Here is a 24,402-nt window from a genome sequence, read left to right on the forward strand (position 1 = left end):
GATTTGGCTTACATGCTGTTATTAAAATAACAACATGTATGCTGTAATTTAATCAACGGTCAAAATTGAATTTCTCAAAATCTCTTTTCATTTTCTTTCTTATATTAAATGCTTCTAAAAGTAAGTCAACTTTAAATTTCAATCTTGACTGTTGATTCAACTACAACATACATGTTGTTATTAAAATAACAGCATGTAAGCCGGATCCGGTATAGAAGACGAGGTCGATTCCGGTGAGCAGTCAAGCAACACGAATGGTGGTGGTGGTGGTTATGGTTGAGGAGTAGCGTGGAGGGATGTGCGTGATAGTGGAGGGAGAGGAAGAGCGTGGAGTGGTGGTACCAGTCAGTTTTAGTGGGTGGAATTTGCTCCACCTACTAAGCGGCAGTTTCAACCTCTCATATCTTTGATTGAACTTGTGCCCAATATTTGATAGGTTATTGAGAAATGTTATATATATATATATATATATATATATATATATTCTTACAGTCAAATTCTCTCAACTGACAGTTTTGTTTTGAAATAATATTATACGGTTAGGGTTAGTTGACTTATATTAACATAATATAAACTTAATACATAAAACTAATACGGCTAGTCTAATATAGAAAGACCCATAACATCAAAAGATCTTTGAGTTCACTTTGATACCACATGGAATTAATTATAAATTAAGTAAAGCATAAGAATTGATTCATATTTTTTTCTTTAATTTATACTTTGTGTTTGGTTGTGGAGAATATGGAGAGGTAGGGAATGGGATTCTGTTTCTAAACTAGTTGATCACTTTTTAAACAGAGGTCGTGCAACGTTCATGGGCTCCTCTTCATGCTTCACGGCGTTTGTTGCCAAGCCCAACAGGTTTAGACGACGTTTGTTGCCCAGCTCTACAATGCCCAAACGTGCAATTTTATTCAAAATTGACATTTAAAGTGTTAAATGATAGTTTAATCCGCTGTGAGCATGTGAACGTTATTAAGATAGTTTAGTCGGTTGTGAGCATGTGAACGTTACTAGTTCGAATTTCTCTTTTTTTTGAACGCCACGAGAAACTGACGCAACTCTCTAAGAACATCAAGTAGCTCAATGAATTTTGTCAGAATCGTTGATCTACGGTGCGCGCTCCAACTCTTTTTTAATAAATATAAACGGAATTTATAAAATATTTAATTTAATTAAAAATTAAATATCTCACCCGTTAATTTTATAAATAAGTAGGTTCGTACGATACACAGTAACTTACGCAGAAGCTTCTGAAATTCCCTCCAGAACCCAACGCGCGACTTCCTCTTTTCTTTACTTTTTCTTTTTGTGGGCCCTCACCCATGGCCTTTCGGCACAGGGGCATTGATCCAGCAACGTCTGTATGCATTTCTTGCATCACACTCTATATGGGTTTCTTGGTTCCCTAATTCTAGATCTCGTTGTTATTACATGCTCTTGGTTTAATCAGTGACCGTTACGAGTTTGCTCCCGAGATCCAATGGAGAGAGGAGGTGGGTACGGAGGACGAGGAAGAGGCAGAGACGGAGGGGGTGGAGGTGGAAGAGGAAGAGGGAGAGGAGGAGGAGGAAGAGGAGGAGGAGGAAGAGGGAGGGGAGGAGGAGATTATCAGCAGCAGCAGCAGCAGCAGCAATGGAGGGATTCGAGGCAAGGTGGTTTCCAAGGATGGGAGCAACAACGATCAGGGGATAGTGGCTTCGATGCGGGTCCTCGGAGGAGTCAATGGGTGGGTGATTCCGGTGACGGGTCGAGCAGCACAAGTGGTGGTGGTGGTTATGGTCGAGGAGGAGCGTGGAGGGAAGGGCGTGGTGGTGGTGGTGGAGGAGGAGGAGGAGGAGGAGGAGGAGGCGGAGGAGGGAGAGGGGGAGCGTGGAGTGGTACCAGTCAGGTTCAGTGGATGGAATCTGCTCCACCTATTCAGCATCAGCGGGTGGGTGATTCCGGTGACGGGTCGAGCAACACGAGTGGTGGTGGTGGTAGTTATGGTCGAGGAGGAGCGTGGAGGGAAGGGCGTGGTGGTGGTGGTGGTGGTGGAGAAGGTGGAGGGAGAGGGGGAGCGTGGAGTGGTACCAGTCAGGTTAAGCGGGTGGAATCTGCTCCACCTATTTGGCAGCAGCGGATATCTCCGCCTGAACCTGTGCCCGGTATTTGATCTATTTCTAAATTTAATTTATACTTTCTGTTTGGTAGCTGAGAATATGGAGAGGGAAAGGAATTGGGATTCTGTTTTTGAACTAAATGATCACTTTTTATGCTTTCGGTTGAGTTGACCAGTATAATTGGCAACGGTTAGATTATGATGAGTATATGAAACTGGGAAGAAAATCTAGGAAAATTATGGTGGTAAAATTGGTTGTTTCATTAGTATATCCATAAATAGGCTTTGCGTTTGTCTATGAAACTTCTTGGGAATAAATGGCCTTGAAGATTAGTAGCAAGTGTATGATGATGGGCGTTTCACAATTTCTGGTTATGATAGTTTTTATTTTTTATTTTTTATTTTTATTTATTGGTATGATAGTATTTATGAAGATTAGCAGCAAGCTTATGATAATGGCGTTTCACAATTTTCAGGTTATAGTATTATTAATGAAGATTGGAATCAAATTCCAATACTTTTATGGGGTTGGTCTTATTTTTCTCTGTAACTGTTTCTAGAATCCATTACTGAACTGATTGCATTTGAAGTGCCTCATTTGTTTTCTTATTTGAAGTTATGCAAAAGATAGAAAGAAGTATAGAAGGTGAAGTTAGTGATATTAATCCATGTGGAGGGGGCGCTTTACACGGGTCCGACCCGATAGGGGTGGGTAGACGAAGTGGCCCTGCCTTGGAAGGGTTTCTCGTCATAAAAAAAAGTGATACTAGTATTCAATTGAGTTTTTTTGCAAGTTATGAATATGAATTATTAATTAAAGCGGCATATTTCAAACTGGGAAAATTTCCATTTACTATGTGTTTTTGGTTTTTGGATATAATAGATTTAATTTATCTTATCAAAATATCATTGTAATAATCCATTTGTCAAGGTGTCACTTTGGTTGCGCTAGAAATTTATTTATTATTTTTGGTTTTAATATATTTTTTAATATGTCAGATGACTCACAGTCATCATAGTTTCGTTAAGATTGACTTCCTTTAAAACCCAAGAAGGCATAGCTACGTTTAGATTAGATTTTTAGTAAAAAAATAACTTAAATTTTCAGCAACAAAAATAGCTATACTTGCAACAATTTGTACTAGTTATATTTCTAGTATTTGGGCCACTATTTGTTTTCTATATAGAATTTAGGTAATATAAATATTCGATTATCAACCCATTCTTCATTTTTATGGATTGTTATCAAGCTGAAGTACAATAGAATTGTCTCTAAACTTAGGAGGAAATGATTGGAATTGTGGAACCTACACTGTGGTAAGACATATTCATCTGTTCTTTAATTACTAAAAGTGCTTGTAAAATTGGAAAATAAAATTAATGGAAGTTGCTAATTTATGGGTGCAATGCTAGGTTCTTTCTTTTCTTACCATTCTGCGTCTGTGCTAAACAACTTGATTTCAAAAGTTGTCCTTGTGCCCTTAATTTTTTTTTTTTGTTCAAGCACTTATCAGCATATATTATACTGTCTTCTTTTTGTATTGACAGAAAAAATGTAAATACAAAAACTCATTTGAATTTCTTGATCTTTTGTATCCGCCTATGCTTTCTGTTGCAGAGAATAGAGCCATTTGAATTCAATATTTTCAGCAGCCATAGTGATTAATGAAACTTTTTTCTTCTCAGATCCTATTGTTCCAAAATTGCAATCGTTGAAACTTTCAGAAGAGTCGACTCTTCCATCTGGTCCTCCAGAAGATTCAGATAGAATTCTCCCTGTGAAACGACCTGATGAAGGTGGCACAGTTCATATTAGAACTGCCACACTTCGTGTTAATCATTTTCCTGTCAAATTCAGTCCAGAGACTATTATAATGCACTACGATGTTAATGTGAAACCTGAGGGGGGTCGGCCTGTGAAAATTTCCAAATCAAGTCTGTCTATTATCAGAAATAAATTATCTTCTGATGATCCTGATCGATTTCCCTTGTCAAGGACTGCATATGATGGTGAGAAGAATATTTTTAGTGCAGTATCATTGCCCACTGGAAAATTTAATGTGGAAGTCCCTGAAGGAGAAGACATGAAGGGGGGTCAATATGTAGTTACCATAAAGCGTGTGAATGAGCTCAAGTTGGGCAAGTTGAATGATTACTTGAGTGGGTATCTCTTGTCAATCCCCCGTGATATATTACAAGGAATGGATCTTGTCATGAAGGAAAATCCAGCTAGGCACATGATCTCTACCGGTCGGAATTTTTTCCCCAGAGAATCTGGGGAAGAAGATTATCTTGGATGGGGCATCACAGCATCTAAAGGGTTTCAACATAGCCTAAAGCCCACCTCCCAGGGTCTAGCCATGTGTCTAGACTACTCTGTTTTGGCATTTCGAAAACGAATGCCAGTTATAGATTTCCTCACGGAGCATATTTATGGTTTTGATATAAATAATTTCCGAAGGTTTAGGAGAGAAGTAGATGCTACGCTGAAAGGGTTGAAAGTGAGTGTGACTCACCGTAGGACAAAACAGAGGTACACCATTGTGGGGTTAACGAAGGATAATACACGACAAATATCATTCACTGTAGATGATCCAGAGGGCCAAAATCAACCAAGGCAAGTCAGGATTGTAGACCATTTCAGGGAGAAATATGAAAAGGATATTATGTACAAGGATATTCCCTGCTTGGATTTCAAAGGAAATAAGAAAAACTTTGTACCAATGGAGTTTTGCATCTTAGCTGAGGGGCAAGTGTATCCGAAGGAGCAGTTGGAGCATTTGGATAGAAATGCAGGCGTGATGTTAAAGAACATTTCACTACCAAACCCGAAGCTTAGGGAGAATCAGATATGCAGCATGGTACGCTCAGAAGGTGGACCTTGTGGGTATGTGAATATGAAACTTCAGTCTTTTTTTTTTTTTTTTTCTCTCGATAATATGAAATTATTCTGTAGAACTTTCATTGTTTCATTCCTGGATTTTTCCTAGTCAGTGTTTCATGAAACAACACATTAGGGTGCATGAGTGCTTTTAGTATTTGTAGGTGTTGCCTCGCTTACAGCAAAGACAATTGTTTTGCTATTAATGGTTTATTGATTCTTATGGAAACACTTGAAATTAGATGCTAAAACATTACAATAATATTGCACTTCAATGTTTGTCGAGAAAATTGAGTGAATTGTCTGTAGCCTACTAATTTTATAGTTAACCCATGAAAGCAAATGCATAGATGGTTACTTGGTTTTTATGCTGTGACACGAATTTAAAATTCTTGGTTTTTGTATAAATCTCCTGCCAGCCACCTCTAATGATTATTAAGCAATGCACATCATCAACATTTTTTTTTTTTTTTTTGACATTGATGCCGTCATTGTACTATTTGGGTTTGGCTTGTATAATGAGTGTAAGTTCGAGTTTCTTTGAACTATTTTTTTATTTTTTTATTTTTTATATATATATATATATATATATATATATATATATATAAGTAATTGAAAATTCATTAAAAGAGAAAATGCGCAACCCAAGTACACAAGAGTTTCATAGAACTAAATATTTAGGCACGCTTGGTCCTCTGATTAAAGCCCCCAGTGAAATTAGCTATTCCATTCGTTTGGTTACTTTATTATTCACGGGAATAGCTGGTCCGCAGGAATAACTATCCTTAAAATGCAGAATACTTATTCCTCCCAAAAAGGAGAGAAATAACTATTCATTTCTTAATGGAATAGCACACTAATTAATATTTACACAAAAGCCCTCCAGGTATGTCTCTCTTCCCTCTTCCAAGGTATGTCTCTCTTCCCTCTTCCAAGTATATTTCTCTCTTTCTCTCTCATATTTCGTCTCACTCTCTCTCTCTATTCGGCTTTTTTTCTCTCTTTGTGTCTGGTCTATTACTGGGCTTTAATTCATGAAGAACCTGATTCTCTGAACACAAGGATTGAATTATTTTTCCTCCTTTTTTTCCACAATCTCTTTGCTAAGCTTTTTGTCTCAGCAGTTTTTATTTTCCCAAGCTCTAATTTATCTCTCTTTAGCCAAAAAAAAAAAAAAAAAAATTATCTTGGACCCGTTTTATTTTCTATCTTCAGAAGAAATTCAAAATCCTGAAAATAGAGTGAAATCAAAAAAGGAAAATATCTGAATTTGGATCCATAAAAATGTAAACTAGAATTGTATTATAAGGTTGTTTTAGGAAATTCAATTATAATATGATTTCATTCACAAACATATTACACTGTACCAAATAGTAAAATACATATTCAGGGTTATATTCTAGTGTTACGACCAAACTAATGCACATGAATAGCTATTCATTTTTTCAGTGGAATAACCATTCTATGTACTAAACGTGCCCTTAGTTGTAATGGAGTTATTAAGGGCATGTTGTGATTAAATAGCTGGCAAACCAATAAATTTTGGATGGATAAACCTTTCATTTCATGTGTCTTGTTTATTTGGGTGTTGATAGTTGGATATAGATGAGCTTCAGATAATTTCCAATTGAGTATGACATAGGTATCCTAAGAATGTTTTTCTCATCCCCCCCCCCAAATATTATTTGACATGGATTGTTGTACATTTATGATTGGATCAAATTACTAATGCAGAATTTGCAATGTTGGTGATTAAAATTTTTGACTTTTTTTTTTGTGCAAATTTGGTTTTGTTATTGGCAGTGGAGGCTTGGCTAAAAATTTTGGAATAGCAGTAAACACAAACATGACAACAGTTAAAGGGCGTGTTATTGGGCCACCTGAGTTGAAGGTAGGTGCTTCGAATGGCAAAGTGATTAAGATAACAGTTGACAAAGAGAAATGCCAATGGAACCTTGTTGGAAAAGCAGTGGTGGAAGGCAAAAGAATTGATCGGTGGGGTGTTATTGACTTCAGCTCCTTTGATAGATACAGACTAGATCCCAATAGTTTCATTCCAAAGCTTATTAATCGGTGCAAAAATTTGGGGATCTACATGGAAGAGCCTCTCATATATAAGTGCACTAAAATGGATAAATTCTCTAGAGTTGAGATTTTGCGTGAACTACTTGAAAGCGCTAATGAGGAGGCTTATAAGTTAAGCAGAGGCCGTTTACAAATCCTTCTTTGTGTGATGTCTCGGAGGGATAATGGTTACAAATATCTCAAGTGGATCTCTGAGACCCAAGTTGGCATAGTGACACAATGTTGTCTATCCACCCCTGCCAACAAAGCGAATGACCAGTATCTTGCAAATCTTGCAATCAAGATAAATGCCAAGCTTGGAGGCAGCAATGTAGAGCTTAATGACTCACTCCCCCTCTTTGAGAGCAAAGGCCATGTTATGTTCTTGGGGGCCGATGTCAATCATCCTAGTCCTCGGAACATTACAAGTCCATCCATAGCAGCTGTTGTTGCAACCATGAATTGGCCTGCTGCAAATCGCTATGCAGCACGTGTCCGCCCACAAGCCCATCGAAAGGAGAGAATTTTAAATTTTGGGGACATGTGTTTGGAACTTGTTGAATCTTATGCTCGATTAAATAATGTCAGGCCAGATAAGATTGTTGTCTTTCGTGATGGAGTAAGTGAGAGCCAATTTGATATGGTTCTCAATGAGGAGTTACTTGATTTGAAGAGGGCGCTCCAAACTGTGAAGTACTCTCCCACCATCACGATTATAGTAGCCCAAAAGCGACACCAAACTCGTCTCTTTCCAGAAAGCGCGAGGGATGGAGGTCCTACGGGCAATGTGTCTCCAGGCACAGTTGTGGACTCAAAAATAGTTCATCCATTTGAGTTTGATTTCTATCTTTGCAGCCATTATGGAAGCCTTGGGACGAGTAAGCCCACACACTACCATGTCTTGTGGGACGAGCATGGGTTCAGTTCTGACCAATTGCAGAAGCTCATATACAACATGTGCTTCACTTTTGCTCGATGCACTAAACCTGTATCGCTAGTTCCGCCAGTGTACTATGCTGACCTTGTTGCTTATAGAGGGCGATTCTACCACGATGCACTGATGGAGGGGCAATTTGGAGGCTCAGCAGCATCATCCTCATCAGTATCCTCATCTCGGTTGTCAACTGAATCGTTTGATCCAAATTTCTTCAAGTTGCACACTAGCCTGGAAGACAACATGTTTTTTGTTTGAAAGCCCCTCCTTGCCTATGGGACCTATTAAGGGAGTTTGTGTGTGAATCTAATGGTTTGTTAGTCGCAACATGTCATTTCTTGTTCTTGGGTTTCCTTTAAAGAACCTCCTATGCGAACTATTATAGGAGTTGGTGTGTCAATCTATTTGGTTTTAAGTCTCGGTCTGTATTTCCTCTAAAGAAACAGGATTTGTGGAAGCCATGTGATTTCGAGGAATGATTTGCTTATGTTTTGAGTCTTTATCTGCCATCTGTGTGTTCTCTCTTAGTGTGTAATGGTTTATGCAGGGGGACTGTTCTGCTTTTGTATGAGCCACACATTGAGTTAATGTATTTGAATTTTATTTGGATTTTAAATGTTTTTTCTGTTTTAAAATCGTAACCCTAATCATAAAGAAGGCTACCATGCATAATATGTAGAACCCACAAATGTTGGATATGTTGAATCATGTAATCAAACTTAGAGTTCTTAATTAGATATAAAACAATACAATTTAAGAATAAAAAAAAAAAAAAAAAATTTGGTCCAGGTCACAGCTCCCATATCAGAAATCTAGTTAAAAAAATTCTCTATTTTTTTCTCCAAACTGGATTGGAGGAATTTTCTTCAATCCAGTCTATAAAAGTGCGTGTGTTCATTTTTTTAATAACGTGTAAGATGCATATGAGTTTTTAATAAAATTTATTCCAACTTTGTCCCTACTATTAAAAAAACATGTGCATCTTACATGTTTAAAGGACACATGTCACTTTTATAAACTAGGTTGAAGGAAATTTCTCCAACTTTAACCCAATTTGGAAGAAAACTTTGTTCTAAAATTTATAAGTTCAGATTGTGATTCCTGATTAGTGCCCTCAAATTGATACTAATTTTTATTAAAAAAAAAATTAATACTAATTTGCACTCTTAGAATCTATGCTTTGAAAGTTACGAGATTAACTAATTAATTAATATTTTGGGTTTGTTTGTTTGTTTTTTTCTCTTATATAAATTCACGTGACAACATTATTAAATTCTTGGAGGTTAAAGCTGAATTCAAGCCAAAGCAGCCAATCAAAAGAAGGAGCAGCTGAGCCTTATCTTTGTAGATTCTCGCCCAATCAGTGCCGTAGGATTGAGAAATACATTGAACACCTCGGCATCAACAAAAGATTACCAAAACAATGCAAGGGTCTTTTCGTAATTTAAAGTCCCACCATCATCTCCAGCTTCCTTAAAACAATCAGCAGGCTGCAAGGGGCCTCTTCCTGCCCTTGCACTCCAGACTAAAAACCTTTGCATACCATATTCAATGGCTTCACATGATCATCATACCCATGACCATGGCCATCACACCCATGACCATGACCACCACCACCATCATCATAATGACCATGACCATGACCATGATCACCAGCATCATGATCATGATCATACTCATGGGGATTCAACAGCAAAGTCATGGGTGGGCCCTGATGGGAAGGTGTACCATAGTCATGATGGACTGGCACCACACTCACATGAACCCATATACTCCCCAGGCTACTTCAGCAGAAGAGCTCCACCACTTGTCACCAGGGATTTCAAGGAGAGAGCCTTCACTATCGGCATTGGTGGCCCAGTTGGTACTGGGTAACTTCTATTTCCCTTTGATATTCTGTTTTTTTTGCTTACTTGACATTTGTTGCATCTATATTAGTTTTTTTCTTGCTTCAAAGACTGATAAATCATTGATTCTAATGCTACTTTGTGAACTTTTAGTTTCTGGGTTCTTTTATAAGTTCATGTTTATTATGATATTGAAGTTTATCATTAAGATCCAACCTCATATGGGGATAATTTCCTTGGAGGAGTGCATTGCGTTTCTTAACAGAGTTGTGTGTTTTGCTTGGGCATCTACTTTGGGTAAAATCGTTAACTGCTGATATAAGACACAATGTTGCCCTGATTGAATGGTGTTGCGTGTGTAAAATAGTTGTGAGCGTGTTGGCCATTTGCTGCTTCGTTGCCCTTTCGGGAGGGAACTACGGTCCTTTGTGTTTAATATGTTTACCGGGACAGGGCCATAAAAGGAAGCCTTTTCAGTTTTATATGGTATTGTTTGCGCTAAAGAAGCTTTTGTTGTGGTTCACTTAGAGCTTACTGGTGGATATAATAAGTGGAAAGTAAGCTTTGCTAGAGAGGCTTATGATTGGGAGGTAGATATCTTTGTCTCGTTCTTCAAGGTGTCGTATTTTGTCAGAGTGAGACAGGAAGGTGTAGACAAGTTTTAGTGAGTTCCCCCCAAAAAAGGATTGTTCGATGTAAGATCATTTTCTCCTAGAATAGTGTTTGGCGGACTAAGGTTCTTTTGAGGGTAGCCTTTTTTACTTCGTAGGCGGCCCTAGGAAAGATTCTTACCATAGATAATCTTAGGAAACAACATATTAGTGTGGTTGATAGGTGTTGTATGTGTAAATGGAATAGGGAGTCTACGGACTATCTTCTATTCCATTGTGAGGTTGTTAGTGCCTTGTAGAAAGTTTTCTTCAGTCGATTTGGGCTGTTTGTAACGACTCAGGGAAAAGCGCTAGCCACATTTGCGCAATCATCCCAAAATGACTAGTCAATTTAAAGTTTCCCTAAAATTAATTGTAAACCCAGTTTCACCTAGTAAGTAAGCAATGTGAGACTTAACACCCATATGTGTATTTATAAACCACCCATTCTATGTAAACTACTCATCTTTCCAATATGGGACCAGAGTATTATAAACTCCCCTCCTTAAACCCCTGACGTCTCGCCAAGGTCATGTCATGTGATGCTCCAGTACCACATGTTATTAGGTAGCTCTGATATCATTTGTAACGTCTTAAGGTAAAGCTTTTGCCACATTTGTGCTATCATCCTAAAAATACTAGTTAATTTGGAACTTTCCTATAATCACTTATAAAACCCAGTTTCACCTAGTAAGCAAGCAATGTAGGACTTAGCACCCATGAGTATTTTTATAAACCACTCACCATATGTGTGCTACTCATCTTCCTAATATAGAACCCGAGTGTTAAAGTCTTGGATTGTGCCTAGACAAGTAGTCGATTTACGTGCTTGTTTGTGAGATGCTAACTATACTCGGAGTGCTATTGCGCTGGAAGATGGTTTTGTGTCTTTTGTGGTGTTTATGGAGGGAAATGAATGACATAAATTTTGAGGACCATGAGAGGACATTGGAAGAGATTAAGTCTTATTTCTTCAAAACTTGATACTTTTGGACAACTGCTTTTGATTCTTTTTTTTGTGATTAGTTTTCATGATTTCATTGTTCTTTTTTCTCATTCTAGCAAAGTGTTTTCTCTTGTATATTTCGTAATACTTGGGGTATTTTACACTTTTAATGATATTTCAATTATATATATATATGGGGTTCAGTGGTGATGCCAAAGTCACTAATAGATGTGTAACTTGGATGGAAAGGGTTGCTCTATTTGGAATGTGGTTTCTCTTTTCCTTATGTGGACTATTTGGAGAGGGAGAGAGAGAAGCAAAGGTGCAGTGTTGAGAAGTCGTTTGTTGAAGAGTTAAAATCATATGGGTCAGTGTGTGGTGTAAGCTGGTCTTTGTTGGAACAAGTAGCCATCTTGGTAACTCATAATATATTTTCTTCCTCAATTCATCAAGAAGAGTCGTACTCCTGTCCCTCAATTTTTTTCTGGATGTGTTAAAATGTGTGAAAAGTTTGGCATTCACAAGCAACTTGAATACTGTCAACATCTTTATTTAGTCATTTTGGATAGCAAATTATCTTTCAGGCTGAAGGTATTCTTGCACTAGCTGTTGTGTACTTGCATATGATTTTGTGCTTTTAGTCATTTCTTGTTATTATCAATTTTGGCATATTTGCCTCATATGTATTGTTCTCTTGAAATGTAAATATGGATAACTAAAAGAAAAATAGAGATGTTTTCTTTGTGCTGCCTTCTGATAGGATTCTTCTTTTCTCCCCCCAAAATTCAAATTTCGTGGTTTGGTTCCACTTTTATTTCATGTATGTACTTTCAATTCTAGCCTGAATCACACACAGTAAACAGGTGCTGATGGAATGCTGCTTCATGTCATACAGGAAAACAGCTTTAATGCTGGCTCTATGCAAATTCTTGCGGGACAAGTACAGTCTTGCTGCAGTAAGTAGAATTTCTGACAATTTTGAAATTTTTTTCATCATGAGTTTATGTGTTCCTCCTGGAAAATTGCCCCTCATTTTGAGCCATTAAAAAAAAAAAAAAAAAGTTAAAACAAAAATACAGCTTTTCTAAGCTGCTTTAGCTCTTTGCTTATTGTAACCAAACCCATTAACAGCGAATGTGGAGCCAAAATTAAGAAAGAGAGAAGAAGGGGGAAAATGCAATATTTCCTTTGTTCATTGCAGTATGAAGAATCCTATATCTCTTAATAACATATGTCAACATATGACTCAACATATTTGATAACAATCTATTTTAGACTTTGAATAGCTGCTTCAAAGTATCTGCTAATTTCGTTTCTAAGGGTGTGAAGTTTCTCTTGTGCCTCATGTTTCAACCTTGCACAGTAGTTGATATTTTCAAAGACCTTGAAGCCTGTTAGGCCAGTATCTTGAGGCAAGCCAAGGCTCTGTAGGCATAAAATAGAAGCACCTTGAGGCTTAACCTAGAGCTTCACATATTGAAGTTGTAGGCATGCTACAACTCATATAAAAGAGATCTGCATACATACTTTTAGTGGTGCACACCAGACAGAAATAGACTCAGTTCTCTTGATTTTCTTCTAGACACAATCATAGCAAATAGATGGATATATAATATTTGTTTGTATACCGATGTGAAAGCACCTCATATTTGTATGTAGATTTACTAATCCCAGCAATAAATCTTGATTTATTTAGACTCTTTCTTGGCTATTTTTACTTTCTAGATTTTTGTTTATTGCTTTGCACTTCCCTCTTTAGTATTTAACTTGTTATCATCTAATTCAGCCTTCTCTGAACATGGGTGTGCTAAAATAATATCCAATACGTTCTTCAAATTTTATATTCATAGACTCGCCATTGAAGCATACGGTGCAAGCAATATACCAGCTTTTCAAGGGTAACTTTGTGTACTTAGCATAGTGTGTCATTGACCTTGCTTAATTTTTACTAAACAGTCTTATTCATGCCCTGACTAATTACTAGATTGTCAATTCTTTGGAGATATCAAGCACCCCTGAAACACAATTCTCTATCAGCTTTCTCTTGCAATGATTTGCATTAAACTGTTTATTAAAACAGAAGAGAGTCAACACTTGTACCCAGGAATGTAAATCCATGCTTGAACCTAAGCATTTTCTGCACACAGCCGGTCAAGATCTTGTAATAACTTGAAGTGGGATATCCATACTTGCGTTATGATATAAAGATATTAAGAAACATGTAATTATTTCAGGTGACGAATGATATATTCACAAAAGAGGACGGTGAGTTCTTGGTGAAACATGGAGCACTTCCTGAGGAAAGGATACGTGCTGTGGAAACTGGGGGATGCCCACACGCTGCAATTCGTGAAGACATTAGCATTAATCTTGGCCCTCTTGAGGAGCTCTCTAACCTGTACAAAGCAGACATACTTCTTTGTGAATCAGGGGGAGGTACTTTTAGAGAAATGATTATTGTAGCAATAGTTTAATTTTAAACTGATCTGAACTGACATTAAAGTTGGTATGCCACAAGTTACTAATTTGAAATGATGGTCATATAGGAACCACTGAAACGGGATTTGGAATTAAGTGGCTTTAAAAATCAATTTTGGAAAATGCAGTTCAATTAATGCGGAAGATGGCAGTGATGACAATGTAAAGTTGTAAAAATAGGAATGGTTATATCAAACTGTGTTTGTGTGTTACCACTCTTCGGAATAAGTTTCAATGAGAAAAATGGTTCAATATTCACTTGAATTTGTGTTGGTGTAGATAATTTAGCCGCCAACTTCAGCAGAGAACTGGCTGACTATATCATCTATATAATTGATGTATCTGGTGGTGATAAAATTCCTCGGAAAGGTGGCCCCGGCATCACCCAAGCTGATCTCCTTGTAGGTTCTTTCTTAAAAATTCATAGCTGCTCCTTTGGTTGTGGCACTCACCTAATCTGTTCATTACCAATCTTGCTGACCAATTATAGATATAAAATACGCGGGGTGTCTGATGAAAATGAATTGACTGCATTGGGTTTCAGGTGATAAACAAGACCGACCTTGCCGCGGCAGTTGGCGCTGATTTGACCGTCATGGAGCGTGATGCACTTCGAATGCGTGATGGAGGGCCATTTGTCTTTGCTCAGGTTGGGTCGAGTCGACTTTTTACTTGGTTTGCTTATAATAAACATGATATGGGCATTAACTTTACTCTGAGCTATGGGAGTTGCAGAATTACATTAATCTCTTATGATCCTATAGAACTTGTTCAATTTGAAAATGTGATTTAGAAATAAAACAGAAAGCAAGAAAGATTACCAATCAAATTGTACATAGATTTGGCACTGTTACCTTTCAGATTGTTCATCTTGCCCTGCAAGAATGTTTTTTTGACAAGTTTTGTGGGTTTATCTTTCTCCCCTTCTCTTCCTCAAAGCACAGAGTTAGGGGAACAAATTATATGATATAATTGCCCCTTTTGTGCTTCAAATGTCAAAATTTGCCTTGTTCATGATGTATGTGATTTAAATGTGCAGGTGAAACATGGGCTTGGTGTAGAGGAAATAACAAACCACATTTTACAGGGCTGGGAAGCAGCGACTGGGATGAAGCGTCGCTGACTTCCCTTTCTGGAAGTTGCTTCAGCTTATGTTTTGTATTAACGGCAACTCTTGTATTTGGGAACTTTTCAAATGTTTGTGTCACTGCATTTTGGAGTAACTATGGCTTCGTTTTCATGGTGTTTTCCGGAACTATGAGTATCTAAGTACTTGAATTCTGTAACACAGATCAATAGGGTTCATGTATGTTCCTGTTGCCTGATGTAGAAATCTATGATAAAATGCAGAAAATAAGAGAACATTGATATTTTATGGTGATTCGGCTTTAGAGGCCTACGTTCACCACACTAAGAAGAGCTTGATATTATTCATCCTTATTATTTATTTATTTATTATTATTTTTTTTTTTAGGTAAAGGATTACGACCTTATTGAGCGACTTATACTGATAGTACGGTAGTAAGTTATCTAGAGCAGTCGATCATTTGGTGTAACACTATGAGGTTGGTTGTTCAAGTCTCCTCAATTAAATGATACACGATTCTTATGGATGGAGTTGTGTATCCGGAGTTTACCTAGCCGAAACAGATCTTAAAGGGGCCATGCATTGAGTTCTTGCCACAATGCATGTAAAAATACAAAAATAATAACTCAAGTGTAGTATATTCATATAACTAGGCCCGTTAACTTTTCAAAGTTGCTTTCATTTCTGTAAACATAAATATGCTCCTGATCATTGTAAAGCTGGCAAAATTTGTCGCTCAGATTAGTTGAATTTTGGATTTTTCTCCAAACTTTAGACCCACATCCTGCCCCAAATGTTTTTTTGTATTTGTACTGATTTCTATATATTATTTTCAAGGGCGTGAGTTATTTGTTTTTTATTTTTTAAACAAAAATCTATAACTTTTATTGATGAAATATCAAGAGTATAAAGCTTTTATAATATATAGTATAAAGCTCTAAAAAATCATAGTTAAATGTTATGAGGTTACAAAGTCATAAAAATGACTTCAAGCTTCCGTTAACCCATGTACAATTACAGTTAAGGAATATATTTACTTCGTGCTGACTAGATCTAGGACATGGGTAGCCTTTAAAAAAAAAAAAAAAAAAAAAAGTAACTTCATTGAAGACCCCTTGGACCTATCCATCAGATTTTAAACGTCACATGACGTATATACCCTTGACTTTTTTATAAAATTTCAACTTTACCCTTAATTCCAAAACATTTTTTTATTAAAAAAAAAAATCAGGGATATTTTTGTCTTTTTTAGCATTTCTAAACCTAAATTTGACGGAGGGGTTCAAATTGAGAGCAATTAAAAGTTTAGGGAATTAAATTGAGAGATTTTGAAGTTTGGGGGGCCTTTGTCAAATCGGGTGTAAATTCAGGAGTTTTTAGTGAAATTACCTCAAAATTAAAACAACAAAAAAACTAAAAATCTGGTCGTGAGAGATAAATCCCCACACGATCTACTCGTCGACTCGAAGGTTAGGAGACAATTCCATTCTCAACCCGAAGGTCAGGATGAAAAGAATAAACAATCAAAAAACAAAAAAGCCCCACAAGTAGTGGCAGAGGAGCATGTCATCATAGACATTCCCAAGAAAACACGCCTTGGTTGATGAAGACGATCAAATCTAAGGTTGAAGAAACTAGATATGGATTTAGATCTAGATCTACAAACTAAATCTAAAGCAACCTCGCCAAAAACGGAGATCAGAGGAGATCACAGAGAAGACACCGAGCACTACTAACAGGGAAGGAAGGAGGAGGGAAGATTTAGATCTCTTTCTTGGTGTTGCTTGAAGGAAAAGAGAAAGATAATTCTAGAGAGAAGGCAAAGCTTCTTTGCTAGTTCTATTTTATTTCCCATAAAAAGTCAACCTCAGCCTGGCATGCGATACTTTAGAGAGTGCATATCTTGGAAGAAGAAGCATGTAAAGTATTAAAAATATTAATTAAATGATTAAATATACAATTTCTTATTAATATACCTTCAATTCAATACAGTGTTACATAAATATGCTTAATTACAAACTTCATAGCATTCTCATACAAAGCACTACATAATCATCTATCTATCTCTTAATCCATATGCAAAAAAACACCCAAAATTCCCCCCTAATCACATCAAAGATATACACCTGTAGGGGTCATATGAAAAAGAAAATCCTTGACATAGTTTTTTTTTTTTTCTTCTTTTCTAATTCAATCCTTGACATAGTTGGATGCACAGTTTGTACTCTACTTTTTGATGCATGCACTCCATTACCATTAGTGCAATCTTTTGTGAAATCACCTTCCACTACCATAAAGTGCAGACATCAAAAAACAAAGTTCAAATGAGCAAAACCTAAAAGAAAAAAAGGTAATAAAGAATCCCATATCAGTCAAACAAATTCTGAAGTGCATTGACCTTCCCACATGGTTCAAGGAACAACTCCTTTTGGTTGAGGCTTTCAGGAATCTCTCGATTGGGAAGTGTGATGGGTACATTGCCTAAAATCACACCTTGCTTTTGCAGATACTCCCACTTGTCTTGCAAGAGGTATAAGAAAGCAATGACAGAGACCTCTGCTGTGAAAAGTATAGTCCAAAGGGTTGCACTTCTTGATGTTTTCTTGATGTACACATTTATGCCTGTGTAGATGTTTATGATCACACCCAGAGAAATTACTGTCCCAAGCATCCAATGCACAAAGTACCACAAGCTCCTTTCTTTCCTTCCCCTGCAAAAGAAGGGGGAATATGTACTTTTACATAAATAAAGAAAATCTTGCAATAATCAAAAACTAGTTGAAGTGTGAGAAATTTGAATGGGATTACCTTTTAGGCCTGAAAAATCCGACCAAGGCTTGCACCCATATAGCACCATAAAGAGCTAGACCTAGTATTTGGTGGCTGTTATTGAATGCATTATCAAATTTTTTGATCGACATGATAGCTCCAGCTGTGCCAAGAAGCACTGAAAATGTCTGTTAGATGGAGAACTGGTTAGAATTTAGCACTTAGGGAGACACAAGGTAAAAAGAAGGACACTAGTGGAAGAACTTGAAAGGTTTTCTCTTTATTTAATTCATGAGGTAACTTCACTTTAAACCCCTGAATTATCAAGCGATTTGAGAAGCCTCCAAAATTCAAAACCTCTCAATTTGAATCTCTGAACTTTTAATTGCAGTCAATTTGAACCCTTTCATTAGATTTAGCCGTTAACTTCCCTAATTTACCCTCTAAGAATTTTATAAAAAAAATCAGGGATATATACGTCATTATCTCACTTTTAACGTTTAAAATTTAGCTGTTAACTTCCCTAATTTACCCCCTAAGAATTTTATAAAAAAAATCAGGGATATATACATCATTATCTCACTTTTAACGTTTAAAATCTTACGGATATGTTCAAATTGATTGCAATTGAAAGTTTAGGGGTTGAAATTGAGAGGTATTGAAGTTTTGGAGGACTTCTCAAATCGCTTGGTAATTCAGGGGTGTAAAGTGAAGTTACCCCTTAATTCATTAGAATCTTAAAAAACAAGTGACTTTTTCATATCTCACAGCCGATATGAAGCTATCCTATATATGACCGTAGTAGTTTACTTAGTTTTTACATAAATGATGGTAATTTTTTTCAAACTGAATAATAGAGAAAAACAAGTAAATTAAGAGAAGAATTTCATAATCACTCACTCTCTTTCTGATATTCAAGTAAATTTAGTTAAAGCAGTTTAACTTAATTGTTTCCATACCGTGGACTTCAAAAAGGTATAGTCTTTTAAAAAAATTGTGAGAACATCATTAAAGTTAAAGTAACTTATGATGATGTTGTGAACAAAGATCAAAGCTTGAATCATTACATTTTGTAGCTCTGAATTGGATTCTTTGTTCATATTAAACAAATAAGAAGATATATATATATATATATATATATATATATATATATATATATATATGGTTCACATAGATACACTACTTTTCTTTCATTTCAATTTTTCGATCATGAACATTTAGGAAGAGCTTACCTGCAAAATAGCATGGAGATAGAAAATGACTTTGACCCTCATGGATCCAGTTTCTTCTCTACTAGACATTCTGATAATAAGTATCCCAATAGGCATTAAGAACCCCAGTGAAACCCACAGGAGAATCCCATGAATTGTAACATCATGTGTCATCTGAGGACTAAGCTGCAAAAGGTGACTAAATAACAGTTAACCCTGATGCTTTCTAGATACTAAAAGCTGATGATAAAACTAAGAATATTGCCATATGGCTGTCATATAATTGGGATGACGGGGTAGTGAAAATCGGCTGGTTTTTATTACCAGGCTATCCTAGTTCTATGGCATTCATATAGCAATCTACTAATAGCATTTTTCTAAAACTAATACACAAATAACATGACAAACTTAGTTTGCCGTTGGTTGATAAAATCTTTCTTAAAACTTTTCAGAAGATAAAAGAGGAAGAAGAAGAACTTGAAGAAGAAGAAGAAGAAGAAACATTTACCTTGTTAAAGCTAATGCTGGATTGATTCACATCATCATGGGATGAACAGCCAACCAAGGGTAGAAGAACAACATAGTATGCAGGGATGGAGAAAGGTGCTAGCTTGTGAATATTTTTCATGATTCTTCAATCTCCAAGCAAAACAAGAATATAATCATAAACCTGGCTACTTATATGCTAATGTTCTCTCTCCTTCTCTAGGCTCCACCTTTCCTTCATTCTTTATGAAAGGTAGATGCTTTATGATATAGTTTATTTCAGAGGCAATGAGAGCTTTCAAATAGAGTTAACACAAAACTATTTGTGTTAACTCTTCCAGAAAATGCATTTTTTACTCTACAAAGAAACAAATGTGGTATATAATACCATGCAGTTTTAGCTATGAGCCTCTGCCTTTTATAAGCATCGACAATATATGGTGGTTTGTGTGAATGAGAAGACTGGAATTTATAAATTTAACCCAAAAATAAGCAAAAAAACAAAAACAGATGGGAGGGTATGAAAAATTTCAACGATGTGGGGTTAACATGGGCAGGCTTTTGTCTACATAAAGGAGAAGGTGGGATTGAAAACAGAAAAGGGTCAAAATTCTAATGGATGAGGTCTTGAGAGAAGTGATAAGGATAGAAAGGTGATTTGTATTTTCTAAATTAAGAGATTTACTTTTACTCTGATTTAAGGGATTTGTTTATATTTGAAAATATTCAAATCACTTGTAAAACTCTATTTATAGAGTATTGTATACCATTAAATCAAGGAAAGATGTAGCTAAAAAGCTTTAACATGTGGATATAGACTATAGACTGAATCACCTGAAATCTCTATCTTTCTCTCTTTTTTTTTTATCTCTTTGATTTGTTATGTGATTTTATAAGAAGATCGCGTTGTGGATGCATGGTGGACATGGTAGCATGCTCGCACGACATATTTTAAAACATTTGCTTCATGATTTTATTGTCAAGGGAAGAAATAATTATTTCATCCAAAGATGATGAGCTTGGTTGACATTATGGTGATGTTGAGATAGATATCTTTCAATGATGATCATGAGGTATATTTCAACTGCCTTCTCATATGTCAAGGCAAGGCCTAGTGTCGGTTCCTCTAAATAATTACTAGCTTAGTGTCATGTGTCAAGTTCGAGTCGTGACGAAACACGAATATAAGACTATATAAGTCAACTCAAATCTGACTCAATTAATTAAATACGTTGGATTCATCAACTCTAACCCGCTAATTTCACATTAAGTTCATGTTGAATTTGCAGATCGTGTCAAAAATTATATATATCGAATTTTCTTGTGCTTGTGCTTTAGTTGCTACTACTAATTAAATACGTTAGATCCATCAACTCTAACCCGCTAATTTCACATTAAGTTTATGTTGAATTCGTAGATCGTGTCAAAAATTATATATATCGAATTTTCTTTTGCTTTAGTTGCTACTACTAGCACATGGAATTTTTCAATTATTTAAACACGAACCACCGACCCACCCTGGCCTCACATAATGAGGTCCATGACTAATTAACCTCCCTGTCCTAACATAATGAGATATATGACTTATTCATCTTTTGTTTCAGCTAAGATATCACCAAAATCTAGTGGATGTATTAAAGCACCCCATGACAAATGGGAACAAAATGTCAAATTTCTTGACTCTTGAGCCACGTGTTGCTATTTCAGCTCACTTTTTTCAGCCTAAACTTGTGCAGAAAGAGAGTCCGCCGATACGCTCTCGAGTTTTAATTATTTTGTAACTCACATAATAAGTAACACGTAAATTGTCACGTTAGTCTGTAAGGAACTTACTGTGACAACATTCCAAACACTATATCCAAATCTCCAGTCAAAAATGTTAAGAGAAATGCTATGGTTTTTCTTAGTATTCTCCGTGGACATTTTTTATAAAAAATATGAGGGATTAGTGAGGTAATTTTTTTTTTTTTTTTTTTTTTTTTTAAAAAAAAAATTATATCCACATATGATCAAGAAAACACCAGGATGCATGAACTGTAGCATTCCTCAAATGTTAAATCGTAGGTCTTAGAAGAATCATATATATATCTCCTTTTTTTTTTTAAGTTTGAAATCTCATTGAAAAATAAAGAGGTATAATAGTTCTTATACAAGGATAGTAATAATCCCTTATCACTAGTGATAAATTATTATTGAAGCTTTAATATACATAAAATGGTAAATCAAATGACTATAAACTTTCAGTCAGTAGCATGCACTCAAGTAAGGACATTGTGAGAAAGGAAGAAAGAGTGGGGAGGGGGAGGGGGAGGTGGTGAATAATATGGTAAACAGGGTTAACAAACACGAAATTAGCGGATTAATGTTGAAAAGTATCCTCCGTTTAATTAAATAAATTTGGTGATGATTGATTTATATAATTTTATATATACTTATGCATCAATACAATCGAACCCAAAATACAAACACAAATTGTCACCCCCTAATGATAGATGGTGCACCCTCCTCCCGAATGTGACTAGCCGATGGAGGGGATTGTCCACATATACTGAATTTTATGCTTGAGGATTGTAGTATTTGCTTTACTGCTAAAAGAAAAGTTATAATCATATCCACAAGCCCCATGTAGGGTTCAGTTAATCATCAAATTTTTTTTTTTTTATTAATTCTTCCACCATGAGTCTATGACAATATGTTGGTCATGATCATTTATTTCCCTTCTTGGAGCTAAAAAGAAAAGAAAGGGACCAATCCTCCTCAAATACATTCCTTGAAAAGAAACTGATACATGATTAATCTCAAAGAAAGGCCAAAAAAAACAGAAAGAGAAATTATTGCAGAGGATTAAGGATATGATTTTTACCCAACACCAAATTATATGATGATATTGTTTGTTGTGGTTAAGTTGAGATAATAAGAACTTGAGACCAAAAAGAGGTATATTATTAATTTCAATTCAAGGATGAATTAGGGGATCCGGGGAAGATATATGCCCCTGGCCTCTTCTGATTTTGAATTTAGTGCATAATTTGAAAAGAGAATAGGGGTCATGGCCTAACCCTTCTGGGCTCTGGTTACGTCTCTGTTTAATTTTAAAAAAAATAATAATAATTACGTTAAATTTTTTTAAAATTATTTTTGACATGTCAGTCCACATATATACGGGGAGGGAAAATCGATCTAGTGGTTTTGAGGCCACTTCACGAGACGTAATCTCCAACCGATTGAACTATCTCTTGGAAATAATTAGGTTAAAGTTATCTTTACAATTATTTGTTTGCTTATATAGTCACCCCATTTAAGCGGCGGAAATGAAAACCAAAAAAAAAAAAAGATTGAAATGATTAAAAAGGTGCAGATTCTTCAACCCTTTTTCTTTGTTTTAAGATTAGCTGATCTTAGATTTAGAGGTCCTCAAAGCTAGATGGCAAAACATCTTTTTGATAATAATAATAATGCATGCACTATGTAGGAGGAGGGATCCACTGCATGGAGATAGCAATGATTACGATGCCATCATGTTGAAAGGAGCAATTTGAAAAAACGAACAAAGAGAGATCATCAGAGATTCGGTAGGGAGTCGATGTCAAGCTTTTCAATGCTAAAAATGTATCTCTATTCTCTAATCTCTACTCTAGGGTTCATGTGCGTACATGATGCATCATATCACTGTGTATAACGTGAGCACATAGTTACCAAACCGTCAAACTTTGGAATATATATATATAATGTTGCTCTTCACACTCATTTTATGTCGGTGGACGTTGTGCGTTTTATATTACTTTTCTTTTGTTCTTTTTAAGTGGCTGACAAGAAAAGGCACTTAAAGCATATAAAGTCAACTGATATGAAATAAGTGTAAACAACAGTATTTATCTTCTTTTATTTTTTACATTTTCTTTTATTTTTTCTTTTTCTTTTTATGAGTCAATAAGGAAAGGGGTACAAAAGAGAGTTTTTCTCAATCCAGATGTAAGAAAAAATAGGTGACTGAGTGAGAATGCTTCCAATCACAAAGTTTAATTTGCACTCCCAAAAACTTTGCAAGTTTTGCAAGTTAACGTTAATATCAGAAATAATAGAAGCAAAATTCTAGTATTTGAAAAGAGACGGTTACTGAATGGCAAGGACAATGTTGATTGCATCTCCTTGTAGCAAAAGCGAGTAAATTCTAAGAGAGGACGCAGTTTGAGAGGCTAAAATAGCAGGTTGAGCTTCATTGATTGCAGTTTTAATAGTGGAGAGACGTTTGGTTGTAGCGTGAATAATTTTACCATTAGTCACTAAGAAGTCATTCTTAACCGCCACATCAAAGTTAGACTTGGCGGTGCTTGGGAGTGGAGGAGACCAAAGAGAGACTGATAGTCATTCCAAGCAAGTTTATGGACCTTCACTGAGTTGGAAATCTGGTGAAGAGATTGATTGGGAATGGGCTGGACTTTATCATGCACTAAACGATTCCTTACAAACCAGATGTGATCCATTGTAATTACTTGTTGAAGTTGAAATCACCTAGTGTCCACCTTAGTTATAGACATATGTTGAGAGGGGTTCAGTAGCACCATCACCCATTGAGAAATAGGAATGTTGCTCAAAGTTTCTGAGTAGAATGGCCAAGGGGAGCTTCTCCATATGATTCTAGCCAAAGAACATTCAAGAGATGGTTTCTTGAACATTCTAGCCCAAAAAAAAAAGAAGTTTTTTCAACAACAGCCCTTACTTTCAACAAACCTTTCCCAGAAGCAGAGGTGTTGAGAAAATCACAGCCCCCTCTTTCAAATATTTTCCTGCAAGAGGCCCCACCCTTGCTTGAAGATAGAAAAGCATCTCCTTTTATTGAATTTTCTCATTTTGGGCTAAAAATCTGAAGAAGCTTCAACAAATCCATTTCCTTTGGCCACATAGGAAGCGAGCAAAGATAAAGCTTAATGAACAGTGTCAATTT

The 24,402-nt window shown here is 36.1% G+C and overlaps 3 protein-coding genes across 3 annotated transcripts; 2 read left to right on the top strand and 1 right to left on the bottom strand.

Annotated features, from left to right (window-relative positions):
• Positions 1-1,315: 1,315 nt before the first annotated feature.
• LOC132169444 (protein argonaute 2-like) lies at positions 1,316-8,588 on the top strand. The gene is made up of 3 exons (XM_059580477.1): positions 1,316-2,150; positions 3,791-4,991; positions 6,789-8,588. Exons 1-3 carry the CDS (start codon positions 1,487-1,489, stop codon positions 8,239-8,241), a joined length of 3,318 nt encoding a protein of 1,105 aa, XP_059436460.1. The 5' UTR covers positions 1,316-1,486; the 3' UTR covers positions 8,242-8,588.
• An 865-nt stretch (positions 8,589-9,453) lies between these two features.
• On the top strand, positions 9,454-15,283 carry LOC132170671 (urease accessory protein G). The gene is made up of 6 exons (XM_059581735.1): positions 9,454-9,854; positions 12,322-12,382; positions 13,661-13,862; positions 14,184-14,305; positions 14,449-14,553; positions 14,944-15,283. Exons 1-6 carry the CDS (start codon positions 9,535-9,537, stop codon positions 15,025-15,027), a joined length of 894 nt encoding a protein of 297 aa, XP_059437718.1. The 5' UTR covers positions 9,454-9,534; the 3' UTR covers positions 15,028-15,283.
• Positions 15,284-16,973: 1,690 nt separating this feature from the next.
• Positions 16,974-19,806, bottom strand: LOC132172248 (cytochrome b561 domain-containing protein At4g18260). The gene is made up of 4 exons (XM_059583718.1): positions 19,480-19,806; positions 18,993-19,157; positions 17,800-17,948; positions 16,974-17,702 (listed from the first exon to the last, which is right to left on the bottom strand). Exons 1-4 carry the CDS (start codon positions 19,597-19,599, stop codon positions 17,360-17,362), a joined length of 777 nt encoding a protein of 258 aa, XP_059439701.1. The 5' UTR covers positions 19,600-19,806; the 3' UTR covers positions 16,974-17,359.
• Positions 19,807-24,402: the final 4,596 nt, after the last annotated feature.

Source organism: Corylus avellana, chromosome ca2, assembly GCF_901000735.1.
Source record: "Corylus avellana chromosome ca2, CavTom2PMs-1.0".
NCBI classification, from domain to species: Eukaryota; Viridiplantae; Streptophyta; class Magnoliopsida; order Fagales; family Betulaceae; genus Corylus; species Corylus avellana.